Here is a 17,139-nt window from a genome sequence, read left to right on the forward strand (position 1 = left end):
ACAGCCAAGGGATAGCCACCAAAATGCAATGCAACCTCCTTACTGAGCACGAGTAGGTGCTTCAAGTGATAATCAGCTCCCTAACCTCTGGACAACATTCCTTTTTAAAAAAAAAAAAATTTAGAGTACCCAATTCTTTTTTTCCAATTAAGGGGCAATTTAACTTGGCAATTCACCTACCCTGCACATCTTTTGGGTTTTGGGGCTGAAACCCACGTAAACACGGGGAGAATATGCAAACTCACATGGACACAGACCCAGAGCTGGGATCGAACCTGGGACCTCGGTGCCTTGAGGCAGCAATGCTAACCACTGTACCACCGTGCTGACCTATAACATTCCATTTTTAAAAAAAACTTACAAATGTTTTTATTTGAAATTTCTAGTTTTAACAATATAACAATTAGATATACCAAAGAATACATAAGATTTACAGAATGAGCCATTTTCTATATACAAGTTTATACATATTCCTTTCATTTCACCCCCCACCCCCATTGGTAGTCTGGCTCCATCCTGGCCCCTTCTTTCGCCCTTGGTGTTTTATTGTTGTGTTCTATCTTTCGCCTTGTGGCTGCTGCAGTTGTCCCTGTAGCTTCGCCCGGGGGCGGGGGGGGAGGTTTGCTCTTTTTCACTGTCCCTTCCTGATACTTCCGAGTTCCTTCCTTGCCGCCCTTCCCTGTTCTTGTCTGTTTTACATGACCTTGTCTACCCTTGCTGCTCCCCCCCTTTCTTCCTCGTCGCTATTGACTTCGAACAGGTCGTGGAACAGGCTGATGAATAAGCTGTCCATAACCAAATAAAGTCTGGGGCAAGCCCAGACCATGTGGGTGTCATTGGCTGGGCCTTCCTGGCACTGTTCGCATTTATTCTTCACCTCTGGAAAGAACCTGTTCATTCGGGTTCTGGATAGATGCTGCTCTGTGCACGGTTTTAAACTGCATGAGACTCCGCCTTGTGCAGGAGGAGGTGAAGTTGGCCCTACTTTAGTGCTTCGCTCCAGAGTCCCCACCCTACGTTCGTCCCCATTTCGGCCACCCATTTTCGTCTTGCTCCAATTGTGTTCTCTCCCTTTCTAGCAGTCGTCTGTGATGTCCCCACAGTTTCCCTTCTCCATACTGTCCAAGTCCAGCAGTTCCTACAGCAGTGTGTCTCTCGGGGCCCATGGATACCTCATCGTCTCCTTGCAGAGAAGCTTGTTGATTTGTAGGAAACGGAGCTCCTGTCTGTTTGATAGTTCTAAAAGTTGCTGAACTCTGCCGTCCCCCTGTCCTGTCTCCACTTCTTAAAGATGGTGTCTAGCATGGCTGGCAGGAATTTTGTCTATCCCTTGGAAAAAGGCTGTGGGGATTAAGATCAGTATGGATCTGAACAGAAAGAAGTACCTTGGAAGTACGTTCATCTTGATCGTCTGCACCCTCCCTGCCAAGGAAAGCAGGAATGCATCCCTTCTCTGTCGGTCCTTTTTTTTTTTAAATTTAGATTGCCCAATAATTTAAGGGGCAATTTAGCGTGGCCAATCCACCTACTCTGCACGTTTTTGGGTTGTGGGGGCGAAACCCACGCAGACACGGGGAGAATGTGCAAACTCCACACAGACAGTGACCCAGAGCCGGGATCGAATCTGGGACCTCAGCGCCGTGAGGCAGTTGTGCCACTAGGCCACCGTGCTGCCCTCTGTCGGTCCTTTTTAACCGTTCGCCCGACTGGTCAGAATCCATTGTGAATCTGTGCTTAATTATGGGCTACCTGTTTCCCCAGGTAGTGGAATTTGTTTTGGGTAAGTTTGAATGGTAGACGTCCCAGCTCTGTCCCTTCCCTGTTGGGGTTCATCGGGAATGCCTCGCTCTTGCCCAGGTTGAGTTTGTAGCCCGAGAAGGCCCCAAGCACTTCCAGGAACTTCATGATTACTTTCAGGCTGTTCTGTGGGTCTGAGATATAGAGGAGCAGGTCATCCACAGAGAGCTAAATTCTATGCTCTCTGCTTCCTCTTCGGATGTCCTTCCATCCTTTTGCGTCCCACAGAGCGATCACCAGGGGTTCGATTACCAGGGCGAACAGGAGCTGGGACAGCTGGCATCCCTGCCTTGTGCCTCTGTGCAGCTGGAAGTACTCCGAGCTGGTGGTGTTGGTCCATACACTCACCTTGGGAGTGTTGTCGAGGAGTTTCACCCATGAGGTGAACCCCGTCCCTTGCCCAAACAACTCCAGTACCTCTGAGGTGTTTCCATTCGATTCTTTCAAAGGCCTTTTCTGCATCCAGGGAGACGATCACTTCTGCTGTTCTCTCCCCGAATGTGGTATGCAGTTCTCTAGTCCAGTGTTTTTCAAACTTGTGCCTGGGACCCATTTTTGCCAACCGACCATCCTTCGTGACTCCGGCCGGCCTTCGCGCGCCCGCCCGCCAGCTTCTGATGATTTAAGATCCCACTGCATCCGTTGAAAAAAGTAAAAAAGTTTGTCCTCAAACTTGCATGTTTGATCTTCGAATGTCTTTGAAGTTTTGAGGGTTGTTAACTTTCATTTGCCAGTGCTTCCCTGCATATAACAAATGAACTTTGAATCCTGATTTGCAGTGCAACAATTAATAACCCATACCTCAAGTAATCACCTTTATGCTCCTTTGTTCCTGATCTTAGCTGCTTCTTCATGGGTTGTTCACCAGAGGCCCTGGATTTCTCACCAGCACTGCTGGCAGTTGCAAAATGGAGGAATCTCCCTCGCGCCTGGGAGATGTGCGTCAGTGCACGGGGCGTGTGACCTGCTCTCTGCTGCCACTCTCGGTGGGAGGACTCTGTTGCTTTCTGAAATACAACTAGCTTGGACAGTGGGCTGGCATCAGGAGGAGGCTACCCACCCCGCTGGGCTCCGGGCCTGCGCACTGCTTGATCCGGCACACATGCGCTGGATGGCCGGCAATCTCAAAAGTTCGTCGCTGCCAGCATTTGTAAAGGCAGGTCGTGATAGTCGGCCGTTCCTCCCACGATTGGGAAAGCTGCGACTCTCCCAAAACCTACCCGCGGGTCGCGACCCTGAGTTTGAAGACGCTCATTTTGAAAACACCTGCTCTATCTCTTACCCAGGACATTCGCGAGTAATTTTGCATCTACGTTGAGCAGTGAAATGGGTCTGCGATCTGCATTCCGTCGAGTCTTTGACTTTCTTAGGTATCAGTGATTGGACAACATTCCTTTTTTTATATATAAATTTAAAGGACCCAATTCATATTTTCCAATTAAGGGGCAATTTAGTGTGGCCAATCCACTTACACCACACATCTTTTGGGTTGTGGGGGCGAAACCCACGCGAACACTGGGAGAATGTGCAAACTCCACACGAACAGTGACCGGGGATCGAACCTGGGTTCTCAGTGCCATGGAGCAGCAATGCTAACCACTGTGCCACCGTGCTGCCAACATTACTAACTTAAAACTACTTTGCCTAACTAAAATATGAGGTTCAGTTCAGGACTCTGGCCTGGATTCTCTGGGACTGCCTGTCGGGTTTCACACGAGTTATAACACCTGTTGCAAGTCTCCCAGCCCATCCGCCTGGCCCCGCGAGGTTCCTGCACAGACCCAGTGGTAACATGCAAATAGCTCATTAGAGCTGTTTTGAATATGATTTACAAGTAGGACGCCGATTCACCTGCTTCCTGGGTGCTCCAGCCCCCCACCCAGCCGCGAGTCTTGCTGGTTTGAATCGGTGAAAGTCCTGAGAAACTGGAACCTGGGAAGAGCAGCCAAACGATCCTCTATTCCAGGAAAGATCCCTGACCTGAGCCCCTCCAGTCCAGCACAAGCCCCCCATCTCCCATGAAGGATTCCTGGAGGCAATTGTGTGGAGGGTACCCGTTAGGGTCACTCCGAAAATCTCTGATTTTCCCACTGCCGGGAGCAGTGTTCAGTCAAGTGAATTGTGGCCACATCTTTGCCACCTTGGAAGACCTTTCTCGCTGCTAAAAATTGCCGTCTGTTTCTTGAAATCAAAATAGAATAAATTGGGAGGTTAGGCAGATTTCAGTTTTCACAGTAAGTAATTTAAAAAAAAAAAAATTTTAATTCACATTTTCAACAACAAACAAACCCCCCCATACAAAAATAAGAGAAGCAACAAAAAAAACGCATAAATAAAAAGATTATAGCTATATCATACATTCCCCCAGACTCCATGACCCCCATTAAACGATAAACAATAATAAATACAATAGTAAACACAAAGTATCCTCCGCCGGGCTACCAGGGACGCAAAGGCCAGAATACCAGCCTCTTTCGCCTCCTGCACTCCCGGCTTGTCTGATACCCCAAATATTGCGAGCCCCCAGCTCGGCTTAACCCGGGTGTTCACCACCTTCGACACCGTCCTCGCAACGCCCCTCCAGAACCCATCCAGCGCTGGGCACACCCAGAACGTGGGCGTGGTTTGCCGGGCTCCCCGAACACCTCACACACCTGTCCTCTACCCAAAAAAACATACTCAGCCTTGCCCCAGTCATGTGTGCCCTGTACCGAACCTTAAATTGTAACAGGCTAAGCCTGGCGCAAGAGGAGGAAGAATTTACCCTACCCAGGGCTTCCGCCCACATACCCTCGTCTATCTCCTCCCCAAGCTGCTCCTCCCATTTACCTTTTAGCTCCTCCACCGAGGCCGCCTCCTCCTCCTGCATCTCCTGATAGATTGCCGAGACCTTGCCCTCTCCAACCCACGCCCCCGAGAGCACCCTGTCCTGGCAACAGCGGGAATGCCCTGACCTGCCGTCTTACGAACGCCCTTACCTGCATGTACCTGAAGGCATTTCCGGGGGGAGCCCAAATTCTTCCTCCAGCGCCCCACAGCTCGCAAACGTCCCATCTATACAGGCCTCCCATCCTTCTAATACCTGCCCTGTGCCAGCTCAGGAACCCCCCCCATCCATTCTCCCCGGGACAAACCGATGGTTCCCTCAGATTGGGGACCACACCGAAGCCTCCTCCCCCCCCCCCCCCCCCCCCCCCCCCCCCCCGTGGCGTCTCCATTGCCCCCAAATTTTGAAGAAGCCGCCACCACTGGACTCGTAGTGTATCTTGTCGGCGGGAGCGGCAGCGGTGCCGTCACCAGCGCTCTTGGGTACGTGCCCACACAGGACGCCATCTCCAGTCTCTTCCACGCTGCCCCCTCCCCCTCCATTACCCACTTGCGTATCATCGCCACGTTAGCAGCCCAGTAGTACCCGCATAGATTAGGCAACGCTAGCCCTCCTCTGTCCCTGCTCCGCTCCAGAAACACCCTTCTCGCCCTCGGGGTCTTCTTCGCCCATACAAACCCCATAATGCTCCTGCTGACCCGCTTAAAAATGGCCTTGGGGATCAGGATGGGGAGGCACTGGAATATAAAAAGGAACCTCGGGAGCACCGTCATCTTCACCGACTGCACCCTACCCGCCAGTGAGAGCGGCCGCATATCCCACCTTTTAAACTCCTCCATTTGCTCCACCAGCCTCGTCAAGTTGAGCTTGTGTAGGGCCCCCCAGCCATCGCCAAAGGCTCAATTGCCAACTCAAATAGCAGGGGAAATAGGGGGCACCCCTGCCTCTCCCCCGGTACAGCCGAAAGTATTCCGACCACCTCCGATTCATGGACACGCTCGCCACCAGGGCTTAGTATAGTAACCTAACCCAACTGATGAACCCCTCCCCGAACCTCCTCAATACCTCCCAGAGGTATGCCCACTCCACCCTGTCAAAGGCCTTCTCCGCATCCATAGCCACCACTATCTCTGCCTCCCCCTCTACTGCCGGTGTCATGATTACATTTGGGAGCCTCAGCACGTTGGTGTTTAGCTGCCTTCCCTTCACGAAACCCGTCTGGTTCTCGTGGATGACCCCCGGGACACAGTCCTCAATTCTAGTAGCCAACACCTTCGCTAACGGTTTCGCATCCACATTGAGGAGCGAGATTGGCCTATACGACCCACACTGTAAGGGGTCCATGTCCCGCTTCAAGATCAGCGAGATCAGCGCCCTAGCATCGTCGGGGGGTAGGACCCCCCCATTGAAAGCCCTCACTAGTAGTGGGCCCAGCAGGTCCATATACTTCCTGTAAAATTCCACCAGGAACCCATCTGGCCCCGGTGCCTTCCACGCCTGCATACTCCCCAGCCCCTTAGCCAGTTCCTCCAGCCCTGCCGGTGCCCCAAGCCCTGCCACCTGCCCCTCGTCTACCCTCGCTAACCTCAGCCGGTCCAGAAACCGGCGTATTCCCCCCCCCCTCCTCCGTCGGGGGCTCCGACCTGTACAGCCCCTCATAAAAGTCTCTAAATACCCCGTTTATTCCCACCGCACTCCGCACCGTGTTCCCCCCCCCCCTTTATCTCTAACTCCCCCGATCTCCCTCGCTGCCTCCCGCTTCCGAAGCTGGTGTGCCAGCATCTGGCTAGTCTTCTCCCCGTGTTCATACACCGCCCCTTGCGCCTTCTTCCACTGTACCTCCGCCTTCTTGGTAGTTAACAGGACGAACTCGGTCTGGAGGCTTTGTCGCTCCTTGAGTAGTCCCTCCTCGGGGACCTCTGCGTACCTCCTATCTACCCTTACCATCTCCCCCACCAGCCTCTCTCTCCTCTCCTTCCCCTCTTTGTGGGCCCTAATGGAGATTAGCTCTCCCCTGATCACCACCTTCAGCGCCTCCCAGACCACCCCTACCTGCACCTCCCCATTATCGTTGACTTCTAGGTATATTTCTATGCACCCCCGGATCCGCCCGCTCGCCTCTTCATCCGCCAACAACCCCACCTCCAGGCGCCACAGCGGGCGCTGGTCCCTCACCTCCCCAAGCTTGAGGTCCACCCAGTGCGCGGCATGGTCAGAGATGGCTATGGCCGAGTACTCTGTGTCCTCCACTCTCTGAATCAGCGCCCTGCTCATCACGAAAAAGTAAATCCGGGTGTAGACTCTATGGACGTGGGAAAAGAATGAGAATTCCCTGGCCCCCGGCCTAACAAACCTCCATGGGTCCACTCCTCCCATCTGGTCCATAAACCCCCTCAGCACCTTGGCCGCCGCCCCCCCTGCCGATTAGCCATCACCCTTTCTAGGCCAGCCCCATGCCCGCGCCTCCCGCACTCTCCGTTCCCCCCAGCGGCAGACCCCCGCCCCGACTCTCTCTACAGACTCCAGCTCCCCCTTGGCCATTGCAGCAGCAACTCAGTCCCCCACCCCCCCAAAGCTAGGTACCCCCCTAACTGCGTTGCTCCCCCATAACACTCCTGAGAGTCAGCTGACTCCTGCTGACCCCGGCCGCTCCCGCCACTCAATCAACCCCCCAGTGTGAGAATCTCCCCTCCCCCCTCCTGTCCATCAGCGGGCGCTCCTCTCCGGCACCACCCTTTACCCCCCCCCCCCCCCCCCCCCCAAGAGTGGGAAAAAGCCCGCGCTTTCCACCAAGCCGGCTCTGCCCCCTTTGGCGCAGCTCCCTTTCACGGCCTAATGCCAGCTCCCCCAACTTGGGCCTCCCCACGCTCCCCCAACGGGGCCTCCTTTTCCAACCCCCGACGCCCACACGCACCAAATCCCCACTACAAACCAAAAAAGAGAGAAAAAGCGGTACCAAATAGAACAGAACATCCCCCCCCCCAAAACACAACAATCACATCAATCCCCTCTCGACATCCCCTCTCCACCGACCCTCAATCCGAGTCCAACATTTCGGCCTGGATAAAGGTCCTCGCCTCCTCCAGCGTTTCAAAGTAGTGGTGGCGGTCCTTGAAGGTGACCCACAGTCACGCTGGCTGCAACATTCCAAATTTCACCCCCTTCCGATGCAGCGCCGCCTTAGCTCCATTGGACTAGGCCCTCTTCCTGGCCACCTCCGCGCTCCAGTCCTGATAGATCTGGACCTCTGCATTCTCCCACCTGCTACTCCGCTCTTTCTTTGCCCACCTTAGGATATACTCCCTGTCCACGAAGCGCTGGAACCGCACCAGCACCGTCCGCGGCGGCTTGTTGGGCTTGGGCCTCCTCGTCAGGACTCGAGGGCCCCCTACAGCTCCAGGGGCCCCGGGAAGGCCCCCGCGCCCATCAGCGTGTTCAGCATCGTGACCACCTATGCTCCGACATCCGACCCCTCCACCCCCTCTGGGAGACCCAGGATCCGCAAGTTCTTTCTCCTCGACCGATTCTCCATGTCCTCAAACTTCGCCTGCCATTTCTTATGCAGCGCCTCGTGCGCCTCTACCTTCACCGCCAGGCCCAAGATCTCATCCTTGTTCTCTGAGGCCTTTTGCCGCACCTCCCGGATCGCCGCCCCTTGGGCCTTCTGGGTCTCGAGCAGCTTATCAATCGAAACCTTCATCGGCTCCAACAGCTCTGCCTTCAGCTCTGTGAAGCAGCGCTGGAGAAACACCTGCTGCTCCTGCGACCACTGCGCCCATGCTGCCTGGTCTCCATCCGCCGCCATCTTGGTTTTCCTCCCTCGCACTTTTCGCCTCTCCCAATCTACTTTCTTCACCACTCCACTCCTGGTCCAATCCATACAGTGCCGGGGAAATATTGCTGTCACCTTCCCACTCTGGGAATCGCCGAACAAATGCCGTTGGGGGCCCTAAAAAGAGCCCAAAAGTCCGTTTCTGGCGGGAGCTGCCGAACGTATGACTTAGCTCCACTTAGCCGCAACCGGACCACAGTAAGTTATAACGCTAAACAAATGCTCATACTTTCAAAATTGCACATTTCATTTTTGTAGGGAAGCGATTTTGTAATTTTTTAAAAATGGTTATGATGGGGTTTATTTCTGAACCCCTTCCTGCTCTCTGCATTTTATTAAATCAGGTCCCAAATGTACACAATGTAAAGATAATTGTTCCTGAAAGTAAGGGCAGCACTGTAGCATAATGGTTAGCACTGTTGCTTCACAGAGCCAGGAACCCGGGTCCGATTCCCGGCTTGGGTCACTGTCTGTGTGGAGTCTGCACGTTCTCCCAGTGTCTGCGTGGATTTTCTCCGGGTGCTCCAGTTTCCTCCCGCAAGTCCCGAAAGACGCATTTGTTAGGTGAATTGGACATTCTGAATTCTCCCTCCATGTACCTGAACAGGTGACTAGGGGAGTTTCACAGTAACTTCATTGCAGTTGTAATGAAGCCTACTTGTGACACTAATAAAGATTATTATAGATGATTATAATTGTTTGACATTTGCTGTTCCTGACAAATAACTTGAACCTGTATTGGAAAGCTATGTACCGCCATCAACTGGGAAAATCTTTTTAATCTCCATTTCAGAGCTGTTTCTTTTCACCTTTCGAGCCTATGGAGCAATTGGGAAGTATATTTTCTTTTTGAGAGCAAATTCTTGTTCAGTGTTAATTCACGCTGAATTGTACGTAGCTTTAATGTGGCCTATATTTTCTGGGAAACATGATTGGGAAGACCCAAGTTCCTTTCATGCACGGCCTTTAGAGTCAACATGATTCCAGCCCAGATTGGATTTGAACCCTGGCACAAGGAGTGAATAACAAATATGCAAGCATAACCAATGTGCAAAATCCACTCCATGCAGGAAGAGTTGAGACAATGATATTGTTGGCATTGTGGAGAAAGCTTTGCATATAGATGTACAATTGGTTAGTAAAGCTTTATGCCGTCAATGATGCATATTAGAAAACAATTATGTTCTAAACACTGATTTTTCTAGAACAGAAAGGTTGAAATCTTTTTTTTTGTTTGGTGTGGAGGAAGAGGGGGAATTGATGATCTCAATGGTGTCTTGATTATAGTAATTTAACATTTTATTATTTTGTGATTCTTTATTTTCAGCTACACCAATTACTGTTGACCGGTCTTCCAGATGACATGTTGGAGGACAGCAGAGACATTTCTTCTCCAGAATTGATTTACTCTGGCTGTAATGTCACTAACGGGTAGGAAAGAAGATTTTATAGACTTCACATGCAATTCGGTGTAATTGGTAGGACTAGTAATAGAGCAGACAGTATTTCGCTAGGAATAATTATGAAAGGGAAGAGGGGATTTCAGTGATAATTGTCAAGGAACACACTGATCAAAGATGTAGCTGAAAAAATGCAATCTAATATTAATTCTGACATTAATATTAAAATTGATTACAGTTTTTAAGCCTGAGCATGAGTGACTGCTTGGTCAGCCCATAGAGAGTACAAAGGGCTTTGACAAAGCGTCATCTGGACTCGAAATAGCTCTTTTTTTTTTCCCCTCCCTACAGATGCTGCCAGACCTGCTGAGATTTTCCAGCATTTTCTCTTTGGATAGAGAAAACAATGTCATGCGGTCAATAGCATGTCAATTTCACCAAAAGGGCCTCATATAGTGTCCACTTTGGAACTGGTCAAATCCTTTTAAACTCCCACTTAAAAAAAGACTTCTGAATTGAGTTTGTTACAGCATTGCATATGCATTAATGTTTGATCAGGCTCAGGATAAATATACATGCACTAATTGTAACACTACCTCGGAGCAATAATTTGTTAAATTTGATCACCACTGTGATGAATGTAGGAATTTCAGATATATATTGTGTTATATGCATCTGGTGCAATAATGGTTAAAAGCCTGGGTTAGTGTGTGTATGTATCTACTACAGTAAAGGTTTTAAAATCCTGGTTTAAAAGACAGGTAGACACTGTCTGCAGAAGGGATAATTAAAGCATTGTAAAAATGAGATAATCCTTGTTTTAAACCATAAATTTTGTTTCTATAAATTTAGAATACCCAATTTATTTTTTCCAATTAAGGGCCAATTTAGCATGGCCAATCCATCTAACCTGCACATCTTTGGGTTGTTGGGCCGAAACCCACGCAAACGCGGGGAGAATGTGCAAACTCCACACGGACATTGACCCAGGGCTGGGACCGAACCTGGGACCTCGGCGCCGTGAGGCAGCAGTGCTAACCACTGTGCCATCGTGCTGCCCGAATTTTAAACCATGCTTATGTATATTAGGATATCCCTAATGGATTTTTGTTATGATTTCTGGGGAGTAGATAATTGAAGATAGTGGGTGGGATTCTCTGTTAGTCGATGCCAAAATCGGGAAAGGCGATTGGTTCCGACGTCAAAATCGTGGTAGGCGCAAATTTGACACCAAATCTCAATGCTCCAGCACCTCGACAGCGCTGCCAATGAGTTCCGGGAATGCACATACAGTAGACTTGTTTGCATGTTATTAGCCAGCCTCACTATGTATTCTCTGCCTCCGATGTGCCGAGTTCCCGACAGTGTGGTTCACTTGTGATTTTACAAATTGTGAAACTGGGATGGCGGTTGCTGAGGGAGGGGGGGGCCATATTAGAACATAGACATAGAAATAGAACAGTACAGCACAGTACAAGCCCTTCAGGCCACAATGTTGTGCCGACCATTTATCCTAATCTAAGATCAACCTAACCTACACCCCTTTAATTTACTGCTGTCCATGTGCCTGTCTAAGAGTCGCTTAAATGCCCCTAATGACATTTAGGGTGCTCATAGTTGTGCCACTGGCCGGGTGGCTGCTGCCAGGGCTGGGGGAAGTAGCCGGGAAGGGGTGGACGGGCACGGAACACCATTGCTGCAGCCGGCAATGCTTTTATGCAGCGCTGCACACTGCTAACAGCCCACTTAGTGCCACGAGTCATGCAGGTGTCTTCCTAGGGCATCCTGCGGGTGCCCTCTGGCACCAGCCCACCCATCAGCTGTATGGGCATGCTCCAGCGCAACCAGTGCCATCTTGTTGGCTGGGATGAGTGTGTGTGAGGAGTGTAATGTGCATGTGCGGCTGCAGCTTGTCAGCCTCTCGAGTGTCAATCATTGGACCCGGTGAATCCCGCACCGTTTTTCATTGGAAGCAATTGTGTACCACGCGGCACTGGTGCTAGCCCCTTAATAGTAGCGGAATCGCTCCAGATGTGGTGCCAGTTTTTCTTTCATAAAAGTTCATGAATTCTGCGCTGGCGTCCACACTTAGTCTCAGAAATGGAGAATCCGCCCATTGTGTATAAACTTGAGGTATTCAGTTGTTTCGGACACTGATATTTAATCAATTAAATGCACATTTATAGTTCACTGCAGCATCAATTTTTCAAGTTTTTGTTTTTCATAAAATACGGTGAAGAAACATTTCTCTGAAGAAGAGTCATATGGGCTTGAAAGGTTAACTGTTTCTTGATCCACATATGCTGCTAGTCCTGAGTTTTTCCAGCATTGTTTTTATTTCTGATTTCAGTATCCACCATATTTTGCTTTTAGTTTCCAACTTTCTATGTTTTTACACTCTGAATAAGTAATATCTTTTAACACTGCTACTCTAGTAGTATCATCATGTGTTGCTATTGTACCATATGAATGTTGCACAACAAAATAATAGGGATGGAGCTTTATTTAGATTGTTGTCTAAACTGGCTGAAAATATTAATCAAACTTGGTATATTTAACCATTTATTATTATTTCGTAGTGGTCAACAAACTTGGGAACAGAAGGGTGATTGGAATGAACAAGAAGTAAACAACACACCAAGGGATAAAGATAGTTATCCCACTGAATATCCCGTACACAATGGGCAGAATGGAGTAAGTAGTTTATTTTCAATATTTGTACGTATTTTAAGATACTAAATTTTAAAATTCTGGAACTAGTCTACAAAGGTCACTTGTAGATGCGTTGGCACTGTACAAATCTGCAATGTGTAAAAAGGCTGCAACAAATTTCTGACTTGTGTTTGAGAATGTAAATGTTTTTCTGGTGTGACCTTTGCTAAGGAGTACTGCTGAGATGCTCTGTATGCATTACAGATGATATAATGAATGATTGGCATTTGTTGAAATTTGCAGTAGAAATTCTGTACTTGAACCTAATTACCAAATTATCTGTAGGATTACAATGAAGATTTTGTACATGATCAATATCAGAGGGATTATGTGTACAAAGCTGAAGATCAACAAGAGAAAGGTCAGGTGGAGAACAAATCACATCTCGATGGGTGGAATCAAAATTGCAAAGATGAGCAACAATCCATCTATGAAAACGAGAGTTATAGATTTCCTTGCATGCAAGCTAATGAGGGTGTTATTGATGAGAATTATGTTAATGAGAAATTATATGATTCAGACCATTATCAACTGCATAATTCTTACACTCAGCCAGCAAGTTATCATGGCTACATTAGTAGTAATGGACAAAATGAAGAGTTCTGTGACCAACTGGGGAAAATGCCAAATTACTCTCCAAGTAAAAGGGACCAACGAGAACACTTGCAGGTAGCTAATTTCTCAAATATCATATTCATTAACTTAGTTGATACTTAGATGAGTTCATGTTTGATTTGCAACTAAGATCTAGTCACATCTCATAATAAATGTAATTATAATAGTTAATTTTGTTTTCATGCTTCTTTCAATATTTCCAAATTGTGTGGAACAGTGAGTGAGAGCGTACAAACATACAATTTAAGAGTAGGAATTTGGCTCTTTGAACCGTCTCTGCCATTTAATAAGATTGTGGCCAAGCATGATCAGTAGTGTGCTGACTCCTCCACAACCTTAATTACAATTAGACCCAAGAGTGAGTATTCCCTCTGAAGTAGTCTGGATGTTTTTCATTCCAGCTTTTAATGTGCACAAGACTGTAACAATGAAAGCATCAATGCCATTAATTCCGCACGAGTAACAAGTCTAATTTAACACTGAGAATGACTGGCTGATTTTAAAATGGAATTGATAAGACTCGTGTAGAACGAACCTACTCGGGGTGAAATTATATTGTCAAGGCAGCTTAAATCAAACTTTGACCCGGCATCCGATATTATAAGTGCTGCTGTTGGATGGACTATAAAATCGAAATATTGGCAAACCGTGACGACTCCTGCCCCACTCGCCGCAAGAACGCCACGTACAATGAAGAATTCCATTGACCTCGGGCAGGATTCTGTTGCCGGTCGAACACGGGGTTACAGGGCAGCACGGTAAAACAGTGGTTAGCACTGTTGTTTCACAGTTCCAGGGTCCCAGGTTCAATTCCCAGCTTGGGTCACTGCCTGTGTGGAGTCTGCACATTCTCCCTGTGTCTGCATGGGTTTCCTCCGGGTGCTCCATTTTCCTCCCACAAGTCACGAAAGATGTGCTGTTAGGTGAATTGGACCTTCTGAATTCTTCCTCTGCGTACACGAACAGCCGGCGGAATGTGACGACTACGGGCTTTTCACAGTAAGTTCATTGCAGTGTTAATTTAAGCCTACTTGTGACAATATAGATTATTATGATTATTATTTGGCTTCAACTGATACTTGAGGTGGTGATGTTCCCAGGAAGCTGCTGTCCTTGTTCTTCTAGGTGGTAATGGTCACTTGTTTGGAAAGTACTGTCGAGGGAACCTTATGACTTCTTGCAAAGCAGGAATTTGTAGATGGCACACTGTTGCCACTGCATCGGTGGTTGTGGAATGTGTGTTTTGACTGGAGGATGGGGTGCCAGTCAAGCGGGCTGCTTTGTCCTGGATGGTATTCAGCTTCTTGAGTGTTGTTGGAGCTGCACTCGCCCAGGCAAACAGAGCATATTCCATCACACTCCTGACTTAAGCTTTGTAGGTGGTGGACAGGCTTTGTGGAGTAGGAGGTGAATTACTCTGCAGAATTCCCAGTTTCTGACTTTGTGTTGCCACATAATTTGTATAGCTGTGCAGTTCATGGTTGTCTGAAATTGCAGTGCATCCCACCAATTTTCACCTGCTACAGTTATGGCACACTACTAATAAACCAAACTGACAATTATCATAGCGTGTTGAATCAAATTTCTAAGCTTAATTTTTCAAAGATAAATCTTATTTCAGGTGAGGATATAGTGATGCATTAACAAGAAGCATATTGACACAATGAGTATAATTCTTTTCTCTTGGTTATATTGTGTAAATGCTACTACAGTATGTTCTTTTTTTGACCTGCAAGTATAATTCAAATATTCTCAGCCAGTGATGATTTTTATTTCATGACTGCGAACCGTGTTTCTACAGCAATATACTAAATTAACAAGTTTCTTTTTATGTTTGAATATAAATGCAAGTGTTGGTCACTATCTGTGGGAGTTTGCACATTCTCCCTGGGCGGGATTCTCCGATAGCGATTCAGTGTCCGCGCCTTCACGTTTCACGACGGCGCTAACAGGCTGGCGGCAGCATCGATTCAGGCCCCGAAAAGGGGGCAGCAGCAGGACCGCGAGAAACGGGGTGGTCATGGCGGCAGAGCGGCGCCGTCATCGCCCGAATGATGCGGCGCCGTGTCGTTTTATGTGCGCGCTTTGCGCACAACCCCGGCACCGAGATGGCTGCGCCCCGCCGTACCGCTCCCAGGTTCTGGGACAATGACCTGGAGACACTGATGGACGTAGTGGAAGAGCGGAGGACGACCCTGTGCCCAAGACGTAGCCACCGGCACCCGGCCAGCACAGTCAGGCTCAGCTGGCGTACCATCGTGTGTGCAAGAACCGGAGGGGGATCACCTGTTCTGCACCCCTCACTGTCCATGAGCAGAGAGCTCTGGACCTCACTGGGGGAGCTGCCACCCAGGGGGTAGTGCCATGCCAGATCGGAGGCGCAGTACCAAGTGAGACTCCCCTGCCTGGCTACACTCCCTCAGCTCCTCACCTCCCCCCTCACACTGCCCCCTCCACCCCTCACACCCGACCCCGCATCCCTAACGATGCATGCTTTATTGTGTATTCCAGGCATAGCTGCCAATCGTCCCGGAACGTCTCAGACAAGCCACCGCCGTCCAGGTCCACATCCATCCATCGCCAGGGAGGGGAAGGAAGACGGACAGGCCCCTTCCGAAGCCAGGCCACAGGAGACGGACGCACAGAGGACCGACACAAACGACACTGACGAACACAGGACGGACAGTCAGGACACTGATGGCCATGAGACGGACGAAGAGAGGATGGAGAGCCAGGACCGTCACGGACAGAGGACGGGGACTCTGGACAGTGACGCACAGAGGACGGCCAAACAGATGATGGACAGACCAGACACGGCCCCTCACATGGGCCGGGGACAACGTCCATAGGTCCAAGGCTCGACCCAGGAGACCCCAGACCTGGGTCCGATGAGGACATGGACCTTGTGTCACTGCTGTCACCCACACCCTCCACCATCGCAGAAACCCTCACCTCGGTTGGGCACATTAGTGATGAGGCTCCTGGGATACTGACTGGTGGGCACCACACAGCCGAACTGGTACAGCAGGTAGAGGTAGGAGCAGCTGAGGGGCTGGACGATTGGAGGGAAGCCCAGACCCAGCACCCAGCTGCTGCCCAGACGGTTCCCGGGTTCCTGGACTTACCAGACCCACCCACAGACGCGATTCGTTTGGAAACCCAGGGAGTGGACAACGGAATGACGGCCGCCTTCCAGCATCTGCTGGCTCAGCAGGCCATGGCCCAGTCTCAGCAGGCCATTTTCTGAGACCATCCCATTGTGCCGCAGGTTTAAGATGCTGTGAAAGTGGTGGTGGCGTCGTGCAGCCTCCTGGCTATATTCAGCCCCAATGTCACATCTGTGCCCCCCCTCTCCACCCCATCCTCCTCTTCCTCCTCCTCGTACAGATGTATCGCCCTCATTGGGCTCCCCCTGTGGCTCCTCCAGGACATCTCCCCTCTGCTGGGCTATGTTGTGCAGGACGCAGCAGACAACAACTATGCGGCCGACCTGGCTGACCGAATGGTACTGGAGGGTCGCTCCAGAGCAGTCCCGGCACCTGAAGTGCATCTTCAAGAGGCCAAAGCACCTCGCGACAACATCCCTGGTTGCTGCATGGGCCTCATTATAGCAGGTCTCTGCGTTGGTCTGTGGCCTCCGTATAGGCGTCACAGCCACGACTGCAACTGGTAACCCCTGTCGCTCAGCAACCAGCCCCTCAGCCGGGAGGGGATCCTCGTACACGACTTGGATGAAGGATTGCGCCAGTATAAAGGCATGATGCACACTGCCGGGGTACTGGGCACACATGTGCATGATCTTCATCGGTGGTCGCAGAACACCTGAATGTTCATCGAGTAGGTGCCTTTTCTGTTCATGAACACGTCCCTGTTCTCCAATGGTGGATGCATGTCCCTCTTGCATGTCCTCCTTCCCCACCCCTGCTCGTCCTTTTTCTCCCCCCCCCCATCTCCTT

At 49.9% G+C, this 17,139-nt stretch overlaps 1 protein-coding gene across 2 annotated transcripts in view; it reads left to right on the forward strand.

The window, feature by feature from the left end:
* Positions 1-17,139, forward strand: part of cep152 (centrosomal protein 152) — a 110,328-nt gene that overhangs the window by 12,324 nt on the left and 80,865 nt on the right. Inside the window, exons 3-5 of one of the 2 annotated variants that reach the window (XM_038813447.1) lie at positions 9,784-9,887; positions 12,436-12,550; positions 13,121-13,237. In XM_038813447.1, coding sequence (XP_038669375.1) covers positions 9,784-9,887; positions 12,436-12,550; positions 13,121-13,237 — 336 coding nt within the window. The remainder of the gene's footprint in view (positions 1-9,783; positions 9,888-12,435; positions 12,551-13,120; positions 13,238-17,139) is intronic. The other variant, XM_038813448.1, reaches the window with a different exon arrangement.

The sequence above is a fragment of the Scyliorhinus canicula genome, chromosome 12 (assembly GCF_902713615.1).
Source record: "Scyliorhinus canicula chromosome 12, sScyCan1.1, whole genome shotgun sequence".
NCBI lineage: Eukaryota > Metazoa > Chordata > Chondrichthyes > Carcharhiniformes > Scyliorhinidae > Scyliorhinus > Scyliorhinus canicula.